General features: G+C 45.4%; 1 protein-coding gene and 1 long non-coding RNA gene across 2 annotated transcripts in view; both read right to left on the bottom strand.

The window, feature by feature from the left end:
* Positions 1 to 21,596, bottom strand: part of POLE (DNA polymerase epsilon, catalytic subunit) — a 41,567-nt gene extending 19,971 nt beyond the window's left edge. The window contains exons 1-27 of the mRNA XM_087942569.1: positions 21,291 to 21,596; positions 19,742 to 19,877; positions 19,438 to 19,518; positions 18,936 to 18,980; positions 18,319 to 18,411; positions 17,119 to 17,273; positions 16,624 to 16,762; positions 16,423 to 16,503; positions 15,646 to 15,753; positions 14,517 to 14,627; positions 13,848 to 13,933; positions 12,711 to 12,830; positions 12,471 to 12,472; positions 11,703 to 11,833; positions 10,775 to 10,888; positions 9,524 to 9,736; positions 8,609 to 8,716; positions 7,554 to 7,682; positions 6,519 to 6,621; positions 6,265 to 6,411; positions 5,418 to 5,563; positions 4,838 to 4,986; positions 4,093 to 4,185; positions 3,050 to 3,194; positions 1,981 to 2,138; positions 1,118 to 1,313; positions 219 to 433 (exon numbers count right to left, since the gene is read on the bottom strand). Coding sequence (XP_087798695.1) covers positions 219 to 433; positions 1,118 to 1,313; positions 1,981 to 2,138; positions 3,050 to 3,194; positions 4,093 to 4,185; positions 4,838 to 4,986; positions 5,418 to 5,563; positions 6,265 to 6,411; positions 6,519 to 6,621; positions 7,554 to 7,682; positions 8,609 to 8,716; positions 9,524 to 9,736; positions 10,775 to 10,888; positions 11,703 to 11,833; positions 12,471 to 12,472; positions 12,711 to 12,830; positions 13,848 to 13,933; positions 14,517 to 14,627; positions 15,646 to 15,753; positions 16,423 to 16,503; positions 16,624 to 16,762; positions 17,119 to 17,273; positions 18,319 to 18,411; positions 18,936 to 18,980; positions 19,438 to 19,518; positions 19,742 to 19,877; positions 21,291 to 21,562 — 3,476 coding nt within the window. The 5' untranslated portion in view covers positions 21,563 to 21,596. The remainder of the gene's footprint in view (positions 1 to 218; positions 434 to 1,117; positions 1,314 to 1,980; positions 2,139 to 3,049; positions 3,195 to 4,092; positions 4,186 to 4,837; positions 4,987 to 5,417; positions 5,564 to 6,264; positions 6,412 to 6,518; positions 6,622 to 7,553; positions 7,683 to 8,608; positions 8,717 to 9,523; positions 9,737 to 10,774; positions 10,889 to 11,702; positions 11,834 to 12,470; positions 12,473 to 12,710; positions 12,831 to 13,847; positions 13,934 to 14,516; positions 14,628 to 15,645; positions 15,754 to 16,422; positions 16,504 to 16,623; positions 16,763 to 17,118; positions 17,274 to 18,318; positions 18,412 to 18,935; positions 18,981 to 19,437; positions 19,519 to 19,741; positions 19,878 to 21,290) is intronic.
* A 1,930-nt stretch (positions 21,597 to 23,526) lies between these two features.
* Positions 23,527 to 24,593, bottom strand: LOC148129583 (uncharacterized). The gene is made up of 2 exons (XR_015745237.1): positions 24,470 to 24,593; positions 23,527 to 23,656 (listed from the first exon to the last, which is right to left on the bottom strand). It is a non-coding gene; the product is annotated as an uncharacterized LOC148129583 (long non-coding RNA).
* Positions 24,594 to 24,602: the final 9 nt, after the last annotated feature.

The following is a 24,602-nucleotide window of genomic DNA, read 5'->3' as shown; positions in this document are numbered from 1 at the left end:
AGCCCATCGAAGAAAAGTATAGGCAGTCCTTGACTGACAACAGTTCATTTAGTGACTGTTCGACGTTACAAAGGCACTGTATACCATCACCTGAAAACTTTTTTTTCTGGCTCCAAGCAGGTCTCAGAAGGATGGGCTTTTTCCCCTTTTAGGGTCTCTCCGCTTCATCCCCGATTGAGAACGGCAGCTCCCCCCTCCTCAAAACACAGCGGACGCACCTCTCTGTAACCGGGGAGCCTTCCGGTTTCTTGGAGATGATAAACCGGCAGCTCAGCCCAGCGTCCTTCACCATCTGGTCCCCGAGAAACTCCGCCAGGCGCTTGGCTGTGCTTATGGACGTGGATTTCTGCTCTCCGTAATCCTCCAGCTTCCGAGACATGGATCGATTCTCTGAGATCAGCTCAAACAGCTCGGAATCGGGCATGTTAGCTGCCTGGAAGGAGAAAGAAAACAAAACCCATTTCTTTCCTGCAGCTGTATGGAGTCACTGCTCCCATTCAGCTGCACCCAGTTTCGTCCTCTCCGTGTTACATTTGAACACCCGACATGCTCAACCGGGGAAGCAAAAGGAAGAGGCGCCCTACCGACAGCAGCAAGACGCTACAACACGCGGTATCATTTATAATGGATTTATTCTCCTCGCTTCGGTTTCCGCCAAGTCCCGTTTAAAGGGTAGAATAGCAACAGCTGGGCGAAAAAACACTGGGGTAACTTCAAAAATTATGAAAGCAGGTCCCAAAGTCTGTTTTTCACTGTATGAATCCTCCTCCTTCTCCTCTTTAATGACCTTGCGGGGCAGAGTCTGGGCAACTGAATGGAACTGAGTGTTTACTGGCCGGATGCCTTTCTTGTTGCCGGTACGGAGCTATATGAATGCCTTTTGGAAAATGCCTCCTTTCTCAGTTGTCCCAGTGTTCTGATTCCGGGAAGTGATTTTTCCACTGCGAGGAATGATTTGCTACCTTCCAAAGGGCCACGAAGCTGTAGCGGGGGTTCTCTTTGCCCACCTGCACTCGTCTCATCTCCCTCCCGGGGTGGGGGAGGGTGGCTACAAAAACCACCGCGGGATCAACCTGCCCCGACTGCTGCAGGAAGAGATCCGACTCCTGAGCCCCACCTTGCTGTACAGGACGTCAAGCCAGTAATCGGCTACTTTGGCGACTGACGCATACACCTCCTCCAGGGTCGTGCCGTTCAGGAAGGCCTCGAAGACCGAGGACTGGAAGATCTTCACCAGCTGCAGCTCCCCTCGTCGCTTCACCTCGAAGCCCTTCAGCTCAGCCAGGGAGCCGTCTTCGTTGAACACAGCGTATCTGGGACACAGCCACCATCATCCTCAGGACAGAAGGAAAACTCCCTCCGCCCACGCCTAGTCTTTATTTGGGGGGCAACCTCTGATCCCTACCGCCCTGCTGAATCCAGGCATGCCAGTGTGCTCGGGTGCCACATTTCGATACCCCTTCCAGCCTTCCTTTTAACCCAATTGCCCTATCTAGCAATAGCAACAGCACTTAAGACTTATATACTGCTTTCGTGGTGCTTTCTAGCCCTCTCTAAGCGGTTTACAGAGCCAGCCTCTTGCCCCCAACAATCTGGGTCCTCATTTTACCCACCTTAGAAGGATGGAAGGATGTGTCAACCTTGAGCCTGGTGACATTCGAACTGCTGGCAGTCAGCAGAATTAGCCTGCAACACTACATTCTGGCCACTGCGCCACCATGTCCCTTCCTTCCTTCCTTCCCACTTAGCTCTTAGACTTATAGACCGCTTCACGGTACTTCCCAGCCCTCTCTAAGCGGTTTACAGAGCCAGCCTCTTGCCTCCAACAATCTGGGTCCTCATTTTACCCACCTTGGAAGGATGGAAGGCTGAGTCAACCTTGAGCCTGGTGAGAATCGAACTGCCAAACTGCAGTCAGCCGGCAGTCAGCAGAAGTAGCCTTCCTGAAACTTTTGTGTTCCCAATCCTGGACTCTCTCACCTTTTCTTCAGCTTCTTGCCTTCCTCCTTGGAGGCTGGAAGAATCATAGCCAGGTAAGGCCCGTCTACTTCAAAAAAGATGCTGTTCTCGGAGCGGGAAACATACTTGAGGGATGTTGGGTCCACCAGCTCTTGGTACTGGGTGTTTGTAAAACCCTCCTGTACAAAAAAAGGACACGGACACACACACACACACACAGCCTTTGGTACCATTTTTCTTATTTCCACTAAAAAGAGAGAAGGTGCATCATCCCAACAGTGTTCAAGCTTTGCTACATATATTTGTTGCATATTTTGCGAATTGTACAGCTTGTTTTTTCATGCATGCATATTATGCAAGGACAGAATTGTGTTTTGCTAACCTTCTTTTACAGTTTAGGCCTGAGGTGCCCTAAGGAGCAAGATTCCTGTCTGAGGTTACACAGGCCCACACAAATATTTTAATTTGCTTTCTACTGTATGACTAACTTTGTCGCTTGTATCCTTACAATTTATATTGACTGTTTCCTAATATGATTTGATTGCTTATTGTACCCTATGACTATCATTAAGTGTTGTACCTGATGATTCTTGACTCTTGTCGAATGTCTCTTTTCTTTTATGTACACTGAGAGCATTTGCACCAAGACAAATTCCTTGTGAGTCCAATCACACTTGGCCAATAAAGAATTCTATTCTATTCTATTCTATTCTATTCTATTCTATTCTATTCTATTCTATTCTATTCTATTCTATTCTATTCCTGTATTTCTATTCCATTATTTCTATTCCATTCCATTCCATCCTATCCTATCTCATTCTCTTCTCTTCTTTCTCATTCTATTCTGATTTTTGCCTGGCTTGAGATTGTCTGATCAGCTGTAAGTTTCTAGGCGGACATCTTTCCCAGTTTATCCAACATAGAATACTGGAAATGTCCCAAAGAATCTTAATTACAATGAAGTGCTGCTCCCAGCAACCTTCTTAATGAGCCTCATATACGGAGGCTAGCTACCGAACCGCGGGAAGTGACTGTAATCCCGCGCCAGCTCCTCTTGTGGAGGAAAAGACGATACCCTGAATCTCCTCACCTTCACCATGATGTTCAGCATCGCCCCCGGATAGGAAATGGTCACCTTGGGTTTCTTGGAATGGGTTGACTTGATGACAAAGTTCTCTGGAAAGCTGTTTGGGAGCACGCACCAGATCCCATCTGTGTCAAGCTCCAAGGGCCTCCTGCGCAAGAGGAGACAGGATGGTTTGGAGATTAACAAGTCACGGAATGCCTTACCAAGGCCAAAGGCTGCCAATGGTGGTTTAACACAGGGGTCTCCAACCTTGGCCACTTTAAGCCTGGAGGACTTCAAGTCCCAGAATTCCCCAGCCAGCAAAGCTGGCTGGGGAATTCTGGGACTTGAAGTCCTCCAGGCTTAAAGTGGCCAAGGTTGGAGACCCCTGGTTTAACAGGTATGTTCTGAAGACTCTTTATGTTCTGTCCAAATAGCTGTGAAAAGGCGCCTCTCATTAGAACCAAGCATTCATCGGCATCCTTCATTCTCAAGAGACTTATGGTATCATGCTCTGAAAAGAGGTCCTAAGACAGCATCTAGTGTGGCTAACAAGGCCAATTTGAGAGGGCCAATCCCTTCCACACGGAGGACAGATACAGCCTGTCCAGCTCCTGGATTTCGCCGGTTCCGGGACTGTCCCTTGGCCTCAGCCTGCCCAACGAGAGTCCCTTCGAATTGGGAGAAGGCCATGCTCCATCGTTAGCCTCTCCAAACTGAACGGTCGGGTTGAAGTTTCCACGCCGTGGATGCCCATTCCCAAGGCCTTTGTATCCCTCTTGCAGATATCCTTCTATCGCAGGTGGTTTTCCTGCACGTGTTTCATCACCCAACTAGGGGACATCATCAGTGCTGGAAGGGGGCATGGTTTGTGGAGGAGGAAGAAGAGGCGAAGGAGGACTGAGTGCTCTGAGTGCTTGAGCTTGGTAGTTTTCTTGCAGATATTTCATGACCCAACTAGGTAACACCATCAATGCTATAAGGGAATGGGTTTGCACGGAGGAGGGGAGGAGGAGGAGGAGGATGTCTCCCTGTTAATCTAATTCTCAGATCACTCCAGGACTCACCCAATCTGCTCAATCAGTTCCCTGGCCTGAGTGATGATGTTGGCGCCAGTGAAGCAGACAATGCCAGCCATTTCCATAGAGTACCAGCGGGCCCTGCGTAGGAGAGAGAGAGAGAAAACACAGGGTAGGAACGAGTTCCCAGGTTCTAGGCCTGGCGTTGCAACACCCTGGGAAGGTTTCAGGGCTCCGTGCCTTGAGAGTTTCCTTTGGGGAGACGAGCAGCAGGTGATAAAATAAATTAATTTGACCCAGAGATACTTGGAAGCTTGAGGCAAGGTGGGCAAGCTCAGAACACAATTTTGGAACACGACCACAAGTTAGAACCTTAAACAGTTCAAGGGGCCATTGATAGAGGGGTCAAAGAGGCCACCTGTGTCCAAATTGAACACCCCTCCCTCAACAGAGGGGGAGGGATACAATATCATCTATCTCCAGTCTACAACGAAGTCCTTCAGCAGTTCCAAGAAGGCTCTACACCCATTTGCACCACCTCAGGTAACCCTGAGGACACAGACAAAGCTCCAAGTGGCCTCAACGACCCTCTCAAAGGATGCAAATGACCAGCTCTGCCTGCAAGGAACATAAATCCTTCCCTTCCTCATCATCCAGTCAGAGCTGAAGAAGCCGCTAGGAGGAGAAGCGAAACGTCTTAAAGAAAAACCAAGAACGTCCAGTGGCCTCCTGGGAAAAGCACCTTTGGGAGGCCCCCGCTAGCCACGTTCCTCCCGTCCTGTTTTACACTCACCCTTTGCGCATGACGTAGCCATAGAAGGAGTTGAGGATGCACTTGTGTGCCAGCTGCAAGGAGTCGTACAAGATCTCCATGTTCTTGCAACGCTTCACCTCCGAGGCATCGGCCATTTCGGTGGCAGCTGCCAGCTTCTTCTTCCACACCTGGAACGGGGGAGACAGGAAAGACGGATGGTCCTTACAGGCAGCCTGGAGCCTCCGTCTTGGAAAGCTCAGAGGGGGATTTGAGATAGAAAGCAACAGCCTGTTTAGGGCTGATGATTTATTCATGTTAATTTATTTTGTTCAGTCTGAATAGCAGGCATCTTCCGTAGCCAAGAACTCCAAATTCCTAGAAAGGCAGGAAGTGTTTACTTCAGGCAGTTCTGTGACGGTAGAAAAACAAACAATTTGTAACAGAACTACTGCATATTACACTCAATTGATTAAACTGGGTTGATTCCTGGTTGCTTCACACTCATGTCTGTGTAGATTTCTGGCAATAATATGAAAATAGTTTGCTGTTAACTTTTTCTTTCTTTCTTTCTTTCTTTCTTGATTCTTTATAGGCTATAACCCAAATACCCCAACTGTACCTTGTGTAATCCTTTAAACTCATAGCGACGATCTCGAAAAGCTCGCACTGTGTCTACATAGAAGGAGTTTTCTCGCTGACAAATCGTAGTGACACGTTCCTCCACTTTTGTCACATGGATCTTCTTGTAAGCTTTCCGACAATAATCTGCTCCAAAGAAACGGAGGTATTTTAACCCCAAATACAGAGACTTTTCCAGGAAATCATTCCAGATCTTCCCCATCCACCTACAGGTAGTCCTTGACTTACAACAGTTCAGTTAATGTTCTGACCCAAACCCTTTTCCAATAAAACAAACACGAACCAAAGGGAACAGAAATGATTCTTTTAATGATTCTTACGAATCCCCGGTTAAAAGGCTGCTGCAAACTAATTAACTCTGAGAAGCATGAGCTTCGCCAAAACCGTGCAAGGCTGCCAAGAATAACAGATAAGAAATATTTTACAAAGCAAGAGTCTTCAAATAACAACTAAGATACTGCAATGTCCACGAGGCTGAGTTTCAAACCGTCTTTGCTTCCTGCAAAGAACGTCCGATTCACAACTGGCTTTTATCTTCTTGAAGGAGGGGCCCTTACCTTGCAGCCTTACTCCCGAGTCGCCCGTGTTGCTGCAGCTGCTCTTTCCTGCGAGCAGTCCTGAGCGCATGCGCACTTGGCAGAGGCTCCTCGGGAACCTCATCACTGCTGCCAGCCCCCAAAATCTCTGAAGGCAGCAGTCCACTCCCTGATGGTCCTGGCCCCTCATCTGAGTCCTCGCTCAATATCAGACTCCAGTTAGAACTTAAAAAATGGAAAGCCACGTTCAGAATTTCTCCCACTGGAACCAAGGAAGGTTTTTGTTCTCACCGGCCAATCGCTTCTTCTCGTATTTAGCTTGATCTTCTCGAGGCAGTTCATGGAAGGCCCGGGGAGGCCCATCGGGGAAAAGGGCAGGAAACTTCTCCGATTCCAATTGTTGCTGGATGCGGTGGAACTCGCTCCGGCTTGCTGGCACTGCCGATGGGAAGGAAAAACCAGGATGAAGAATACTTCTGAAGAGTCAGGCTTGGAGAATACGAACTACAAGAGCTATGCTCGAGCCAACGGACATTAAGACTCACTGAATTCTCCCCTCCATTGCCAAGTCATTTTCCGTTGACAGCTGGCCCCGGGCTTGTTGAAGTCACAAGCAGCACAGGTTGCCTCATCCACGATAGCCGAGGGCTGGTGGGGAAGAAAGCATTCACGACAAAAGCCATGTGGGTACGTTCATGGTTTTGTATTTATTTATTTTGTCATGCTTATTCAGTGTATATTGGAGGTGGTGACCCTTTGGGAGCTGCATGTGACGACATTTCATTTTAATGTATGCTGGTTAGAGTACATTCGAGGTGGCAATAAAGTTATTCTACGTCTCTTCTTATATAGAGAAGAGTAGTTAGTGCACTGGGCAAGCTGGATCTTATCTTTACGGTCATTTAGATCAATAATATTAGGCCTCTGTGGTTAAAGGAACATGGAAGACAAAATTCAGTACTGAACTGGACATGAGGAGAGAAGAATGAATCTGAGATTGCTTTCCAGAGCAACGTTTTAATGCACTGACATCTAGTGGGAACCCAAATTGCCAATAGCTTTGGAAATAAAAAGCTAAGTAAAGACATTCCCATCACTGAATTTGAATGAAGAGAGGATATGGCTGTGCAGCATGGGCTCTTTATTCCTTGCTCTTTTGATTCTCTGCACGTAAGCACAGCAATAAAATGCCACCATTACTGATACTAAGGTCACCGGATGGCTCACATGAGATCAGGTACAGAGTTCAATGGATAGTTAGGACTGCAGAAAAAAACAATCTGAACCAGCCTTCCTTCCAGGAAGAGGCCACTATAGTGTGTATTTCTCCTAGAGCCATTCAGGAAACAGACTGCTCACCTCATCAATTACAAAACGGATTCAGCTCTTACTTTGAAGAATTTTAAAGTCTCATTCTGATCTTGGACTACAAGATGACACCTAATTGCTGGAACCATGTTTTCCTTGGCCGACTGCCCCACCGTGAACCAAAATGAGCACCCCACCCCAAAACAGAGAATTAAAACCTTAATTCCCCCCTCTCCCCCAACATCCACAGCTACCAAGAAAACCATGTTCACCTGCAGCCTATTGGTTAAGATGATGTTTGGATACATGGCTCCCACATCCAGGTGGTAGATGAGGGGACATTCAATTCTGTTGGGAACATCCTTCAGGGAATTCAGCTTAACTTTGATCTCTTCACAAATCTGTTGCAAAGGACAGAGGTTTAAAGGAAGTCACGAGAAAAGGAAAGCTTTCGCAGGATCAGTGACGTTTTGCTGAGCTGTATTTCAAATAATACACATCATTCAAGGACACAGCAAGCAAAATGTACACAGGGACCTATGTTGCTTGTCCATGGACCAATGTTTGTCTTTGAGAAGGCAACTGTCAAAGCTGGCAAAAGAAAAAAAGGAATGGCACTCCCTTCCTCATCACATGCCTATTAACCGACAATCCACATAAGCAGGAGTAACAATCGAGGAAGAAATAGTATACCAAACAGTTCTACAGAGGAATTATTGAGTCAGTCATCTGCACTTCTATAACTGTCTGGTTTGGTTCTGCAACCCAACAGGACAGACACAGACTCCAGAGATGAATTAGGACTGAAGAAAAAACAATGGCTACCAACCTGCCTTCCATGGAGGACCCGTATACTGCATGAGTCAAAAAGAGGGCTGTGAAAATATCTACAGACCCCTCACATCCTGGACATAAACTGTTTCAACTCCTACCCTCAAAACGACGCTATAGAGCCCTGCACACCAGAACAACTAGACACAAGGAGTTTTTCCCCCGAAAGCCATCCCTCTGCTAAACAAATAATTCCCTCAACACTGTCCAACTATTTACAAAGTCTGCACTATTACTATTAATTCTCCCATCACTCCTTATCACCCATCCTGTCCCACTTGTGACTGTATGGCTGTAACTTTGTTGCAGTGATTTATGTTCACTATGACAAAAAGAGAAAGCAGAACAGCAAAAGGACAGACGCAAGAATCAGAAACTGCTTCAAGAAGAAGAGACAACTTCAACGGTGGCTGCAGCTGAAGGACGGGAAATTCCCCAACAGGCCCTGCCGTTGCCTCGTGTCCATCTCGGTTTTTCCTTGGCATGGAAGGTTTACCTCTTGGAAATTGGTGACCTGCTCTAAGGGGATCCCCTCCTCTTCCTCGACGGCATGGCGGAGCGTCTTCTCCACACGCTGCAGAAGGAAGTCAAAGGCAGCCGGATTCTGAAGGAGACCCAGGAGAGGAACTTAGCATCCGAGTTCGGTTAAAACCCACAAGTGCCCCCCAAAAACAGCGAGCAAATATCTGCGCAACAGAAATGCGAAGGAGAATAATCTGTAGCTCAGGACGGATTTGAGGGGTCCCGGGTGCTCTCTGAGCTGGCTTGTTTTCTTGCAGGCGTTTCATGACCCAACTAGGTAACATCATCAGTGCTACAAGGGAGTGGGGTTTGTGAAGTGGGGAAGAAAAAAATGACGACTATAGGGTCCTTGGTGCTCTGAGCTTGGTGGTTTTCTCGCAGACATTTCATGACCCAACTAAGTAATACCATCAGTGCTACGAGGGAGTGGGGTTTGCACAGAGGAGGAGGAGGAGGAGGTGGAGGTGGAGGTGGTGGTCTGTGGGGTCCTGGTGCTCTCTGAGCTGGCTTGTTTTCTTGCAGGCGTTTCATGACCCAACTAGGTAACATCAGTGTTGGTTAAGTAGTGGGTTTTGCTATCAGTTTATATTCTGGTGGCTTGCCCTGTCAGTGTTGGTGGAGGTGGTCTTAGAGGTTCTTTGGTTGGGCTGCTGTTGGCTCCTTGGCAGTTTCTTGAGTGTTTTTTTTTTGCTTCTCATCCAAGAAGCTTCTTCGGCTCTGAATAAGACAAGATTCATTTCACAGAGCCGAAGAAGCTTCTTGGATAAGGAGCGAAACCTCTTCAAAGGGGAAAAAAAAAACCAGAAAAGTCCAGTTGCCTCTTGGGGGGGGAGGAGCACCTTTGGGACTGGAGAAGCTTCCAGAGTCCTTTTCCACTGAAGGTTCGTACCATTTTAAAGCGGCAGGGGATGTCACTACGGAAGACGCCAGACTCCAAGGCCTCCACATGGCCCCCAATGTAGGTCTCCGAGTCGAGCACGTGCCCATCCTCTGTAAGCTTGTTGAACTCTTGCTCTTGCTTGTTGGGGAAGATGATGTTGGCATGATAGGCTTGGACCATGAGCAGTGCCTCACACAAGGTCCCCGAGCCTTTCCGCAGGACCTGCGGGAAGAGGAAAGTTGACAGGCTGCTGGAGAGAAGGTGGATCCACAACTCCCAGAATCTGGCCCAGATTATGCCGAGCGGCTGTTCCCTAATACACAGTCACTTTTTTTTTCCAGTGCCGCCCTAACTTTGAACTGTCACTAAAGAAACAGTTGTAAGTCGAGGACGACCTGAAAGGTATTTTGATGTTCAGGAGAAAAGCAGTCGTACTATCTATCGTGCCAAAGGACCAGGTGCAAAGAACACAATAAAAGTTGAAACAGCAAACAACACAACGTGATAGCTAATTGTGATGGGCTGGTTTAGAGAAGAGAAGAGAAGAGAAGAGAAGAGAAGAGAAGAGAAGAGAAGAGAGAGAAGAGAGGAGAGGAGAGGAGAGGAGAGGAGAGGAGGAGAGGAGAGAGAAAGAGGAGAGAGAGAGGGAGAGGAGAGGAGAGAGAAGAGAAGAAAAGAGAGAGAAAAGAGAGAGAGGAGAGGAGAGGAGAGAGAAAAGAGGAGAGGAGAGGAGAGGAGAGAGAGAGAAAATAGAATAGAGGATAGAGAATGGAGAATACAGAATACAGAACAGAGAGAGAAGAGAAGAGAAGAGGAGAGGAGAGGAGAGGAGAGAAGAGAAATAGAATAGAGGATAGAGAATGGAGAATGGAGAATGGAGAATACAGAACAGAGAAGAGAAGAGAAGAGAAGAGAAGAGGAGAGGAGAGGAGAGGAGAGAAGAGGAGAGAGAGAGAAGAGAAAATAGAATAGAGGATAGAGGATAGAGAATGGAGAATGGAGAATACAGAACAGAGAAGAGAAGAGAAGAGAAGAGAAAAAGAGAATTCTTTATTGGCCAAGTGTGATTGGACACAAGGAATTGGTCTCCAGTGCAGAAGATCTAGGTGTCCATACAAGCAGTAAGTGATAAATCAGGATCATAGACGTCGTCAAAACACAGTCCTCATAAATCCTAACAGATACAACCCTTAGTGAGAGAGGCAGGGCAAAGAGAAACCGAGGCCCCTCAAAGCAGAAGAGAAACGCCCTCTTGCTCACCTCATCAGGCTCCATCGGAATGATTGTACACAAGGCAAAGATGAAAGGGTGGACATACTTCATGTACATGTAGTAGGTGGCAACAGCATCTGACACTGAGTAGGTGGCCAAAGTCTGGAAGAACCAAGAGACGAGTTTAATACTCGGGCGCTGCAAACCAGCATCCTGGATTTTTTTCAGGGGGCATGGAGGGTGCTCAGTTTAGTTTCCTTTCCTTTTGAGTTTGGTGTGTTCTCTTTTATCGTCATTACTAGCTCGATCCCTGTGCTTCGCTATGAAACTATGTGATGGGGGCTTAGTTTTAAGGGAGGAACATAAGGTGGGGGGAAATTCTGCCTCTGCCTACCAGCATCCATCGGTATTCATCTGGCTAGCGTCCTGTCAGTGTGTGAGAGTTGAGGGCTGTTTGGAAAGTGAAACAGTATTTGCTGTGTGAGCAAGGAGACAGCAAGGAGCCTGGGCGTGGCTTAGCTCAACTGTTCTGTACTAAAGCTGCTTGATGCTGTAAAACTGAAACTGAACCTCCTCTCCTCTGCTTGTGTTTTGCATTTGGAAGAGATTTCTTTCCAGGTGGGGAGGGGAGTAGAACTCCTTAACGTCAGAGCGTGTTAATAATAATAATAATAATAATAATAATAATAATAATAATAATAATAATAATAATAATAATAATAATAATATAGGAAATACTAATAGCTCTGATGGTCATTTCGAAAAATCCTTTCTTAGTGAGCCCCTAAACGCCAAGAGGAACATAGGTGCCAGATTTCAAGTTTGTAGGCTTTACGGTTCTGGAGATTTTGTGATGATGCGTGAGGGGTCTTTCGCTTTTATATATAGAGATTAAAACTTTTAGGGGAGGGGAAAACTCACCAAATCAAACCAAAAGGTATCTAGTCAGGGGAACCTTGCCCTGGGATGGAAATACCTGAGGCTCTTCAGTTGCCATTCGGCACATCTCTTCAGGGTCTAGCTCTACGGGATCGTAACCCAGCTTCGCTTTGGCTGCTGCTTTTAAGTTGTGGCTGCCCACTGGGAGGTAGCTGTCTCTCCCCCCCCCTCCCCCCCGCCGAGAGGAACGCCGAAACGGTTAAAAATCGGGAGGTACTCATGGGGAAAGGGGGTGTGTGCAATAATCTCAATAGTCCCCCCTCCAAAATTTATATAGAAGCTTATAGAATAGAATAGAATAGAATAGAATAGAATAGAATAGAATAGAATAGAATAGAATAGAATAGAATGAGAAAAATAGAATAGAACAGAATAGAATGAGAATAGAATAGAATAGAATGAGAAAGAATAGAATAGAATGAGAAAAAATAGAACAGAATAGAATGAGAAGAATAGAATAGAATAGAATAGAATGAGAAAGAATAGAATAGAATAGAATGAGAATAGAATAGAATAGAATAGAACAGAATAGAATAACAGTTGGAAAGGGCCTTGGAGGTCTTCTAGTTCAACCCCTACTCAGGCAGGAAACCCTATACCAAGGATCTTCAAACTTGCCCAAGTTTAAGACTTGTGGACTTCAACTCCCAGAATTCCTGAGCTCACATGACTGGAGGAGGAATTCTGGGGGTTGAAGTCCCCAAGTCTTAAAGCTGTCCAGTTTGAAGATCCCTGCGACTTGACCATTTCAGACAAATGGGTCATCCAATCTCTTCTTAAAACCTTCCAGCGTTGGAGCATTCACAACTTCTGGAGAATTTGGGTCAAAAGAACAACGCCCAGGTGCTCGCCAACGGATGGCAAAGTGAAACGCAACCCAAAGGATGGAGGTGAACCATAGAGAGAGTTTATTATGATGATGATTATTTATGATTCCCTAGAATAGCCGCAGTGCCAGAGGACGGGGCCTTTCCCCCACTGGCCAACGCTATCAGGCAGACCTCCAGGAAAGCCCACCCTTCGCTTGAGAAGCCGCAACCTTTACCGAAGACAATCCATGTGGATGCACTGCGAGGATTTGTACTCTCCCTGGCCGTCTTTTTGGAACCCGATCTCCTGCTGCATATTCATCCCATGGACGGCCGCTCTGGCTTCCACAAAAGGCCTGGGGGACAGGTGGACAGTTGAGCCACAGAATCAGACAATGAACGCAGCAACACGGTAGCAAATATTTTTACCCCACGCACACACACACAAAAAGGAAAACTGAGAAGACTCTTTCGGGCCGCTCAGTTCCTCTAGGTCAGGGGTGTCAAACTCAAGGCCCCTGCCTGGGCTGGATCCAGCCCGTGGGGTGCTTAGATCTGGTTCGCAGGGCTGGCCTGGAAACGGCAAAGAACTGGCCCGCGGTGCCTCTGCCAGCAAAAAACAGAGCTTGGGGGTATATGCCTCCCCCGGCCCCTGTATTCGCTGGCAGAGGGCTAGCCAAACAAACTCGAAAAGAAAAGAAAAAAGGAGAAATGTTTCCCCTTTTGCACTGGAGCATGCGAGAAGGGACTGGAAAGGAGGAAGGGAAAGAGGAAGGACAAAGAAAAAGAAGGGAAGGTGGGAAGAGAGCAAGGAAGGAAAAATAAAGAAAGAGGGGAAGGAGAAGGAAGAGGGAAGGAAGAAAAGGAAGGAAGGATTATGAGAGTGAGGGAGGGTCTCAGGGAAGTCCCGCCTTAGCACTTGGTCATCACAGGTGTCCCCGACACGAGTGATGTCAAGCTGCCCCCCCCGGCCCTCCAAGGTCAACCACAGCCCTGATGTGGCCCTCAATGAAATCAAGTTTGACACCCCTGCTCTATGCCTTCATGTTCAATTCCCAAAATTCCACAACATTCCACTTCCTTTTCCATAGGAATACCACTAAGCCGTAGCATTCCAGGTTAAGTGGACATATTTGGGGTGTTCTTTCCATCCTCCAGATTATTATTATTTAAACATTCAACATGCACCTTTGTTTCTCTTGAGTAAGGATGAGGCCCTTTTAAGTCAACAAGGAGGGGTGAGCTCGCAGGCTAGATTCCACGTGGCTTTTAGAGACTGTTTCTTTCCATGGACCCAAGGATTACTCGGGATAAGTTTATCTCCACACCTAATCGTGTAGGGGGGAGCAGACTTCATAAGATCTGATTCTCACCAGTCAAAGAAGTCTCCGTTGTATGTCACCATGATAGTTGGCTTGGTTTCTTGAACATGTTCAAACCATCTCTGGATAAGATGAGCCTGGTTTTTAAAAAAAGAAAACAAAACAAAGTGTGTCATTTAGAGACTTGATTCATGAGCCTCTGCAAACAACCATGCCTGAATGTTTCTGGGCCTGGTGGGTGATTCTATCTGTCTATCATCTATCTATCTGTCTGTATGTCATCTATCTTCTATCTATCTATCATCTATTTGTCATCTACCTATCTATCTGTCATCTATCATCTTATCTATCATCTCATCTATCTATCTATCTATCTATCTATCTATCTATCTATCTATCTACCTACCTACCTACCTACCTACCTTCCTTCTACCTATCTATCTGTCATCTATCTTCTACCTATCTATCTGTCATCTATCTATCTATCTATCTATCTATCTATCTATCTATCTATCTATCTATCTATCTATCTATCTATCTATCTTCTACCTATCTATCTGTCATCTATCTTCTATCTATCATCTATTTATCTATCAATCTATCTAAAGTGCATGTACATATTCAATTAGATTAATGATATTTCATCAAAAACTGACTTGTGTAGTTAAGTAGCCACTTAATTGACAGATGTAAGGATAAGAAGAGAAAAAGAAAGCTCACCTCATCAGGTTCGTTGAATACACAGAACGGGCCCTCATACTCGGGTTTGGGAGTAAATTCGAAATCTTCTATGTCTTCCGAAACAATCTCCCGGTTTGTGATCAAGTATCCCTGAAACACACAAAGAGGAAGAGATGCCACAGAATGTTGCATCAGCCAGCTCGTCCTCTCGAGATAATTGATTTGGAACAGTGCAACGCCGGAGTCTGGCACCCCTTCCCGCTTTCCTCATCCGACGCGTGCGTCACCATCTAAATCAGAGTTCCCCCAAAAAACCAGCGGGAGGTGGGAATGTCTATAGAGATTCTCCATCATCCAGGTCATGGTTGTCCCAAAGGTGGGGTTTTTTTTTTCAGAAGGCAACTGGACTTTCTGGTTTTTCTTTGAAGAGGTTTCGCTTCTCCTCTGAGAAGCTTCTTCAGCTCTGAAGAAGAACTGAACCGAGAACTGAAGAAGCTTCTCGGAGAAGTGAAACCTCTTCAAAGGAAAAACCAGAAAGGTCCAATTGCCTCTTGAAAAAAAGACACGTTAGGGATGGTTTTGCACGAGTGGCTGGCAAGCGAACACAAGTGCGCATAGCCGCATTCCTTTGAACAGCATACGCACGCAAACACCTCAAGGCCCCTTAGTGGGCCGCAGACCAGAAGCTGGGGAAGGAAGGAAGAAACCTGGGCTTCTGTGAACTTGAGGAAAAGGGAAGAACGGAATCAGCTGATCAAAGAAAGCCATCGCAAGACTCGAGACTCCCACTCCAAATTTCCAACCTTTCTGGCCAGAAAAGTCTGCAATTCCTCTCCCCGATTCATGACTTCTTTCAGAGCCGAGTTAGTAGCAGTCTCATTCTTATTCTTTTCTATAGGATTCCAGTTGTTATACTGGACCAAATCCTGAGCCATGTAAGAGAACGGGGTTTTAAAGGTACGCCATGCACAAACGCATCTCCAGTCGCCTTGTAAGCATCTTTCTTCTGCAGTGCAGTTTGCAAACTTCCTTTGACAAATACGGAACGACACAACTGGCTTCATGCTTGCATCCTTTGCTGCTGGGCCACCCTAGAGATCCCTGGAGCTGCTCAAGTAAACGGCACTTTTTGCAATCTCATGACTAAATTACAGGGACCACAAATCACCTGGCCATCAATCATGTAGGAGATCATCATGATCTGGTCTGTTTCTGCATCGGGAAATTTTAAAGGGAGTTTCGTAGTCTCGATGTCAAAGGCAAGAACCACAGGGTCCTAGAAGGAAAGGGGCAAAAAGTCAAGGCCATCATTCTCAACTCAAAAATATTATACCCGTGGTCATGGGGGGGGGGGGGGGCAAACCCATGATGAGGAGCAGGGAATTGTGGTGGCACAGGAGACATATTTAATCAAGTGGAAGGGCTACCCCTTATCAGAGGCATCTTGGGTAAGGAGTAGGAACCTCCAAGCCGATTGCCTTGTAACAAGGTTGCACGGGTCACCTTCAAGAAGTGAGGGGAGCCGAATGTCAACTCAAAAATATTTCTCGGGTCTTTTAGCGTTGCCAGCAGAAAGGGAGTGGGGGAAGTAGTGCATTCCCTAGATAATTGCTAGGTGGCCGAAGCTTCTGGCGCGCAAGATTATTACTGGAAAGCATGATTGATGATTCTTGGCTATAGATGTGTCTCATTGGAGAATATACATCGAGGGGGTTGGGGAAGACCAGGGTCAAGGGTGAAATGAGTGATGTATCTGAGTCGGCTGCACCCAGGTAGCACCGGCATGTTCACTCCTAATAAATCTTCTTTTAAAACTCTGAGAGATGCGGCTAGAGACTTGTGATTTAAATGGGGGTGGATGCCGGAGCCCTGACAGCCATATTTCAAAGCCTAGGCCCTAGGGATTTTAGAGAGGTTTCTGGGGAGCCTCTGCAGAGATACTCACAGGTCGCTCTACCATGTCATCCCGTCGAATAATCTCAGGAGGAAAACTGCTGCCTCTGTGGTGAACGTTGTACCAGAGAGCCTGTTAAAGGATAAGAGGACCCAACAGGATTAAGATGAGGTAGAAATTAGGAATTTAATATTGCACCTCCTGTGATCCTGGTCACCGGGGATTACGTGAGAGGGCAGATCACACACTTACCACGTTAATCTTCAGATCGATGGACAGACGGATGTGGTAGGGCACGTCATATTCCCGCATGTCTATGATGTTGTCCATCTGGTCTGCGGTCTTCTTTGAGGGCTCCTCCTCATGGTTCAAGCTGTGCCCAGTGAGAGCGCTAGAAAAAACAACAACAACCAGTCTGTTTTATTTCCTTGCATGCTGAGAACAGGCAAAGCGTGGCTGCAACACAGCAGAACAGAAACCGTGACTCATCTTTATATCCAACTGCAATCCACAGATGCTTTGATTTTAAAGGATGTTTCCCCAAGGATTTTGCCTCCAACTGAGAGGGGTTGAGAGCGTCTTAACAAACTGACTGCCTGCTTGGTTTGGTGGCAGCAGTGCCTCAGATAGAAAGCCCATACAGAGAGTGGTGAGGACAACCGAGAAGATAACAGGAAGTAAGCTTCCTGTTATTCTGGATGCTGCTTATAAGCGCTATGTGCTGGGACTATTGTTGGACTATCCTACCTAGTCAGCAAGGTGGTGTAAGTGTCCAAAGCTTGGTCCCGTTCTCTATTTTTCTTGACCGCAGGGGTAATCTCCCTGCGGACTTTTATCAGGTCATCCACGGTGTTGAAAGAAAGCTTGATATAACTTCGTTTCAGGCCAACCAAGTGATTGGGCTAAAAGAAAAGAAAAGGCTCAAACTTTTGAGAGATTGATTCATAGAGATGCATGGAGCATGAGATCAAAGCAATATAAGACCACCATATGGAGTACAGAAGAATGCTTTTACAAATACAGTAGCTGAACCAAATGAGGCTAGGGCAACTTTTGTGTTTTGGAAATCACTGCAGCCCTGTCTGACAGCCAAACAAAGATACTCTGAATTCAATAGCAGCCATTTATCTCTAGGATAAATTATGGGAGCTTGTTGGAAAGACATGTTATCTGTGATCCTGGAAGAAGGAATGAGCCATCTCACAGCTTCTTAGTTTGATCTTCTGTGAATTTGTCCAATCTCTTCAGCCCTGGCAAAGGATTCCACTTCCTGCTTGTTTTTAATGACTGTTAAGTCATAAACCTGTCTGCCTTTAGTTTTGATGGATATTTAAATTTAGTTCTATTACGACTACCATATCAAATTAACAGAGCTAGAGACACAATGTAATAAAAGCAACATGGGATCAAAAGCATAGAATGTTACTATTTTGTTACGCTCATACAGGCCACAGCCCCATCCTCATTCTTGTTGTTAACTAGGAACAATTCTCTTAACTCTGTGGCAAAAGCCTTATGCCAACATCTGCCACAGGATTCTTGGTATCTTAACTGCAGAAGCCAAAAACAGAGTTCTGATCTTCACTGCATACAAAAAACAGTGTTTGCTGTAGACCCACTAGACCAGAGGTCTCCAAACTTGGCAAATTTAAAACTTGTGGACTTCAACTCCCAGAATTCCTCAGCAAGTGATGGGACTCTGGGAGTTGAAGTCCACAAGTCTTAAAGTTGGCAAGTTTGGGGACCCCTGCACTAGACAGAGTGGTGGAGGAAAGTAGCGCAAGAATGGGACATAGGAACAATAATAAGTTTCTCAGGAACATTCTCATTTCCTCTTCACGTCCCTCAAAAATATAACGAAAACAAAATAGGCCAGGCTTATCACGCTACAACTTTAGGTAAAGCTTCCACAACATTAAAATAAAACTTATTGAATCCATTTCTCACCAAGTCCAGATCCTCTTTGGGGACAATTTCCAATTTTGCTATTTTCCCCTGGAATTTCTTGGAAAGGAAGGATGATACTTCTCGGTCACAACTCTAAAAAAAAAAAAAGACATTTTATAATAAATTGGCTTAAGGAGAACTTATTTCTACAACCATTCAAATTCTACCTGAGCAGAAGAGCTTATAAGAAATTTTCTGTACATCTGCAAAGGACGAAGGAATGATGAGCTGATCTTTTCTAGCTATTGTTTCATTGAAGTAAGATACTATTAAAGCACAGACGTCACCCAGCTGCAATTGATGGCCAGCAAACTTTCAGAAAAAGGCTGTTTGTCATTGTTAATATATTCTTGAAGCCTTCATACACACACGCACGCACTGTATGTATTATGTGTGTATAAACACACAAATTTCTCAGTGCATAAGGCACTAGCAGATATGATCATATACCATAATCATTAAGGAATTTCTTACTTACAATTTACTACTTCTAAGGTACGGTCACACATGAAGTATTTGTACAATGTCTACTCAAAGAGTGATATTACAGTGGACCGAAGTCCAAACAGCTTAAGGCTTGAAACCCCTCCTGGGTTGCAACTGCAGATTAGACTAACCTTTTGGGCTGCAATGTAGAAGTATGGTTTATAGGGCAAAGCCACCTAGGAGAGAGAACCAAGTAAACAACGTGAGTTTCCAATGTTTGACAAATAGGTCATGTTTCTTTCTTACCAGTTTAACCTAAGCTACACTTCTGAGGCCAATTGTCCATCTATAAAATGGGAGGCATTTTTGCACTGAAGACAGGAAAGTGTTTAGTGAATGATAAAGCAACCAGAGAAGTCAGAAAGATCGATTCACACAGATTTTATAGGTGATTGTATTTTGATTAATTGGAGTCATAAGTTGCCTGTGGCTCTAGGTGAGACACAGTATAACTTCCAGACAATATAGTCCAAGAAACAACCTGCGTTATGTATTATTATGTATTAACATGTATGCTCTACAATCCCATTCATCGCATATCTAACCTTCCTCCAAATTCCAAGCAGTACTTTTAAAATGTACCCATGGATAAATGTCCCCTTTAAAAGGTCCCATTTTAAAGACACTACTGACCTTGAATCTACTTCCATCCTCTTGAATGAAATAATAATCCACAGCACTGACCAAGCGTTTATCTTCATCCAAAATCTCTGTCTAAAAATAACAAGGTTACTAAAGCCATTTCATTAGAAAATCACATTCTCCTAACATACTATTCTATCAGCTCAATGTCTTGCATAACACATTTTTACTGCAGTCATTAAGCGAATCACCACGCTGAAGTGGATCCAACTAATGGTTTTTGTTGGGAACTGGCTGGGAAGGTCACAAATCACAATCGTAATAAATAAATGAAGGGAAAGGAGGAGGTTCCCACCGGGTGCATGTTGATCAACCACCCCGTCCTTTCCGCGGGCTCCTTCATTCGCTCAAATCCAAACAGCGCATCGATTTTGTCCGTCCACTGGCTGCGCTCTAAACGCCGAAGCGCTGAAACGGAGGAGCCTTCATCCCTGTGGCAAGAAAAGGAAAATATTTTGAACAGAATGGAATAACGGAGTTGGAAGGGACCTTGGAGGTCTTCTAGTCCAACCCCCTGCTTAGGAAAGAAACCCTACACCATCTCAGACAAGTGACTATCCAGTCTCTTCTTAAAAACCTCCCGTGATGGAGCGCCCATGATTTCTGGTGGCAAGCTGTTCCACTGGTTAATTGTTCTCAATGTTGGGAAATGTCTTCTTAGTTCCAGGTTGCGTTTCTCCCCGATTAGTTTCCACCCATTGCTTCTTGTCCTGCCTTTCAGGTGCTTTGCAGAATAGCTTGACTCCCTCTTCTTTGGGGCAACCCCTGAGATACTGGAAGACTGCTGTCATGTCTCCTCTAGTCCTTCTTTTCTTTAAACTAGACATACCCAATTCCTGCAAACAAATTTTGACCCAATTTGTTTAAGTCTCAGAGAAGCCAACGCCCTAACCCTGAAAAAGGTCTTTTGGGGGGCAAATCACTAGGTAGCTAAGACAGGGATATATAGGCATTCCTCAACTTATGACCACAATCAAGCCCAACATTTATGTTGTTAAGTGAGAAATTCGTTCTAAGTGACTTTTGTCCCATTTTACAAACTTTTCTCGCCAGTGTTGTTAAGAGAATCGTGGCAGCTCTTCAATTAGTAACACGGTTGTTAATGAATCTGGTTTCCCTCTTGACTTCGCTTAGCAGGTCGCAAAATGGGATCACCCAGGGACACTGTGACAGTCATAAATATGAGTCAGTTGCCAAGCACTTGTAAATCACGTGACCATGGGGATGCTGCAACAGTCGTAAGGATGGAAAACAGTCATAGCTCACTTTCTTCAGTGCCATCGTAACTTTGAGTGGCCACTAAATGGACTGTTGAAAGTCGAGGACTACCTATACCTATACCTGTATTCAGGGAAAGCAGCACAATCACACAAAGTGCCTTGAACCACAGTTAACAACCTATTGGAAATCAATGCAAGTTGAAAGGAATCCAGGCAGCCCTCGGCTTGATCTGTTTAGTGACCGTTCGAAGTTACAACAGCACCCGGGGAAAGTGATTCAGGACCGTTGTTTTTCACACTTAACGACCATGGCTCCATCCCCAGGGTCAGGGGATCATAAATTCAGACACCTGGAAACTGACTCATACTTATGACGGTTGCAGTAGCCACGAGATCCCCTTTTGCGACCTCCCAGCAAGCAAATTCAATGGGGGAAGCTGGATTCGCTTAACAACTGTGCTGCTAATTTAGCAACTGCAGTGGTTCACTTAACAACTGTGCGAGAGAAGTGGGAAAATGGGGCCGAGCTCCCTTAACCCGTGTCTCACTTAGCAACAGAAACGGTGGTCGTAAGTTCGAGGACTGCCTGTTACCGAGCCCCGGCTAGGAGGGGGCCTTCCTCACCGAGGGGTCTCCCTCTCGCCGTCTTCTGCCGGGGGCGCCGCAGCCCACCGGCGCCTCCAGCCGCCGCCGCCGCCGCCGCCTTTCCTCATCGCCATCCCAGGCTCGTGGACCCAGCGCCTCCCGTGCGCATTTCGCGCGCTGCGGGACGTCTCGCGAGATCCAGGCCGCCTCAGTCGCGGTGCTAGGCGCCGACCAATGGAAGAGCAGCTTTCCCTTCCTTTTCTCCAACCGCTGTCTTGTATTCCTACCGCCTCTCCGCTCCAGCTGTCCATTCGCTCATGCTCTGTCCCAGCCACGCCCTCTCTTCTCCGATTGGACCACCTTCAATCTATCCCTCTACCCTTCCTCCCTTCCTTCTCTTTCCTTATTTCTTCCTTCTCTCCCTTATTCTTCCTTCCTTCTCTCTCATTCCTTCCTTCCTTCTCTCTCCCTTATTCCTTCCTTCCTTCTCTTTCCCTTATTTCTTCCTTCTCTCCCTTATTCTTTCCTTCCTTCTCTCTCTTATTCCTTCCTTCCTTCTCTTTCCCTTATTTCTTCCTTCTCTCCCTTATTCTTTCCTTCCTTCTCTCCCTTATTCCTACCTTCCTTCTTTCCCTTATTCTTTCATTCCTCCCCCTTATTCCTTCCTTCCTTCCCTTATTCCTTCCTTCCTTCCCTTATTCCTTCCTTCCCTCTCCCTTATTCTTTCCTTCCCTCTCCCTTTATTCCTTCCTTTCTTCCCTTATTCCTTCCTTCCTTCTCTCTCCCTTATTCCTTCCTTCCGTCTCTCTCCCTTATTCTTTCCTTCCCTCTCCCTTATTCCTTCCTTTCTTCCCTTATTCCTTCCTTCCTTCTCTCTCCCTTATTCTTTCCTTCCCTCTCCCTTATTCCTTCCTTCCCTTATTCCTTCCTTCTCTCTCCCTTATTCCTTCCTTCCTTCTCTCTCTTATTCCTTCCTTCCCTCTCCCCTATTCCTTCCTTCCTCCCTTTTCTCTTCTTCCTGCTTTCCTCGCCTCCTTGCTCCCTCCCTCTCTCCCTTTCCCAAATCTATAAGAATGGCCTCCTTCCTTTTTTTCCTTTTTGCTGGCTTTCCACTTTTACAGTAACAGTCGGCTTAATGCACTCTCGATCATTGCCAGAAAATGAAATTATCCTTGGGGCTGGCAATGTCTCCTCTGTCTCTTTGACCTCTAAATGGATCCAGCCTTCAGATCTGCTGTGTCAGGATTGATTTTACAGCATTTTAAGGCGGAGGCGGCCCTACCCACTCCCTTCAAAGGACATTTCCTGAGATTTTGTGGGCACTCCATCACTGGAGGTCTTTAAGAAAAGATTACAGCCCCCGCGAAATAGTAAGGCAGGATCCAACCTCGAGGGGCTGGCAATGTCTCCATCTGGTCGCCACTTTTTTGACCTCTAAATGGATCCAGCCTTCAGATCTGCTGTGTCAGGATTGATATTTTTCGGTGAGCTGCAGAAATGGCTTTCTACACGAAAGCTCACTGAGCGTGCATGCCGCCATCTTTTGATTTGAAAAGCACTTCCGGTGAGCTTTCTACCGGAAAAGCTCACCAGAAGCACTTTTTACCAAAAAAGATGGCGGCGCCCAGCAACCAGCGGCCCGGTAAGGCTTGTCCCGCGCAGAAAAGATTGGACAGCCACCTGTCTGAAATAGTATAGGGTCTCCTTCAAGGTCCCTTCCAGCTCTTTTCTGATGGATTGATGAATTTTCTTAAGCCTTGGACAAATGGACATGACCGGGTCCAGACCTAGACTGAAAATCTCAGAAAAGAGAGATAGGGACCCCAACTTTTTTGCACCCAGAATTTTGCAGGGGTTTCTTGTAGCCAGGTGTCCATCTTCTTTCTCCAAACCAATTTTCGTATCACAACCCATCATAAAAATTGGGGGTAATTAAACTTGGGTTTTTATTGCCAACAATTTTCCAGTTTCAGCTTCTCCTAATCCTCATTGATATGTTTAAAATGGGAGGACTTCAGTTCCCCGAATTCCTCAGTCAGCAAGGGTGGACTTCAATTCCCAGAATTCATGCTGGCTGGGGAATTCCGGGAGTTGATGTCTACCCGTCTTAGTTGCCAAGATTGAGACCTGCTAGTCTTCTTCAAAATATCCCTCAGTGACTTTCCAATTTGCTGCCATCAAACCCATTTCTTCATTTATTGATCATGAAAACTAGGATCGGAGGGCTTTTGAACGTGCCTGGATGTTCATTTGCAGAATGCCAATAAAAAGAGACTTTACGAGTTGGTCTGTTTCTTTGCTTTGTCATATAAAGCCAATAATCCCAACTGCAGGCTGAGCTGTCTGTGGATGATGGGAGCAGTGGTCCCACTGGTTGGATTTGGGATCAGCGATGGATTGTTTCCCTTGAGAAAAAAAAACAAATGCCAGTTTTAAATCAGGGTTTTGAGTTATTAGGAAGTTGCGTTTGACTGCAAAATTTGGGGCTGGTGAATTGATTCTGACGGAGGGGCTGAGGAGGTTACAGCAAAGGCCTACTGCAAATGAATCGAACATTTTACCAGAATAATTCTTGATTATTATGAACTCATGCGAATTATGGCCTGTCAATACACCATAATGACCTGTGGTACCTGTGAAATTAGATACAACGGCTTTTAAATGCTATTAGGTTGTGATTTAAAATGCCTTGTTGTGAAACATGGCTCTTAAACAGTTAATAATAGTGTATTATATAGTAGTAAAGTTAGTTAATATTAAAATAACACTAATCATTTTGTTAAAATATCATTTTATATTATAAATATAAAAATACAGAATATAAAATATACTAATGTACATATGGCACATTCATTGCACATTCATTCATTATGAACTGTGTTACTACTACAATAAATTATCAGATAATATATTTATTTCCATGGTGTCGTGATGGTCAGACAGGACTTCGCAACTAACAACAAAAACAACAAAAAATAACAGTATATAAAATATACTATTATAATATACTTATATTATCTGATTATTATATTAATAGGTCAATACATAATGAACTAACATACAATTATACATCATGTTATTTTATTATTATTTTATTTTTTATATTTCTTTATATTTATTATATTATTCATATATGTATAAATGTGTGTGTGTGTATATAAATATAAATATAAATAATATAAATATAAATATAAATATAAATAATAATGCTTCCTCACCATCCTGGCTCCTAAAGGGGTGAAGCTTCACCGGTTGAACTTCCGCATAGCCCCTCTTCCCCCGCCCCCTGGAACGCCGGCGAGGCCCCGCCCCCGAGTGGGCGGAGCCGCCAACGGAAAGGGGAAACAACCC

This window comes from Notechis scutatus, chromosome 13, assembly GCF_049901735.1.
Source record: "Notechis scutatus isolate UNSWTSFEM ecotype Mainland chromosome 13, rNotScu1.2, whole genome shotgun sequence".
NCBI classification, from domain to species: domain Eukaryota; kingdom Metazoa; phylum Chordata; class Lepidosauria; order Squamata; family Elapidae; genus Notechis; species Notechis scutatus.
The sequence above is the reverse complement of the archived record's forward strand: the minus strand, read 5'-3'. Positions and strand labels throughout refer to the sequence as shown.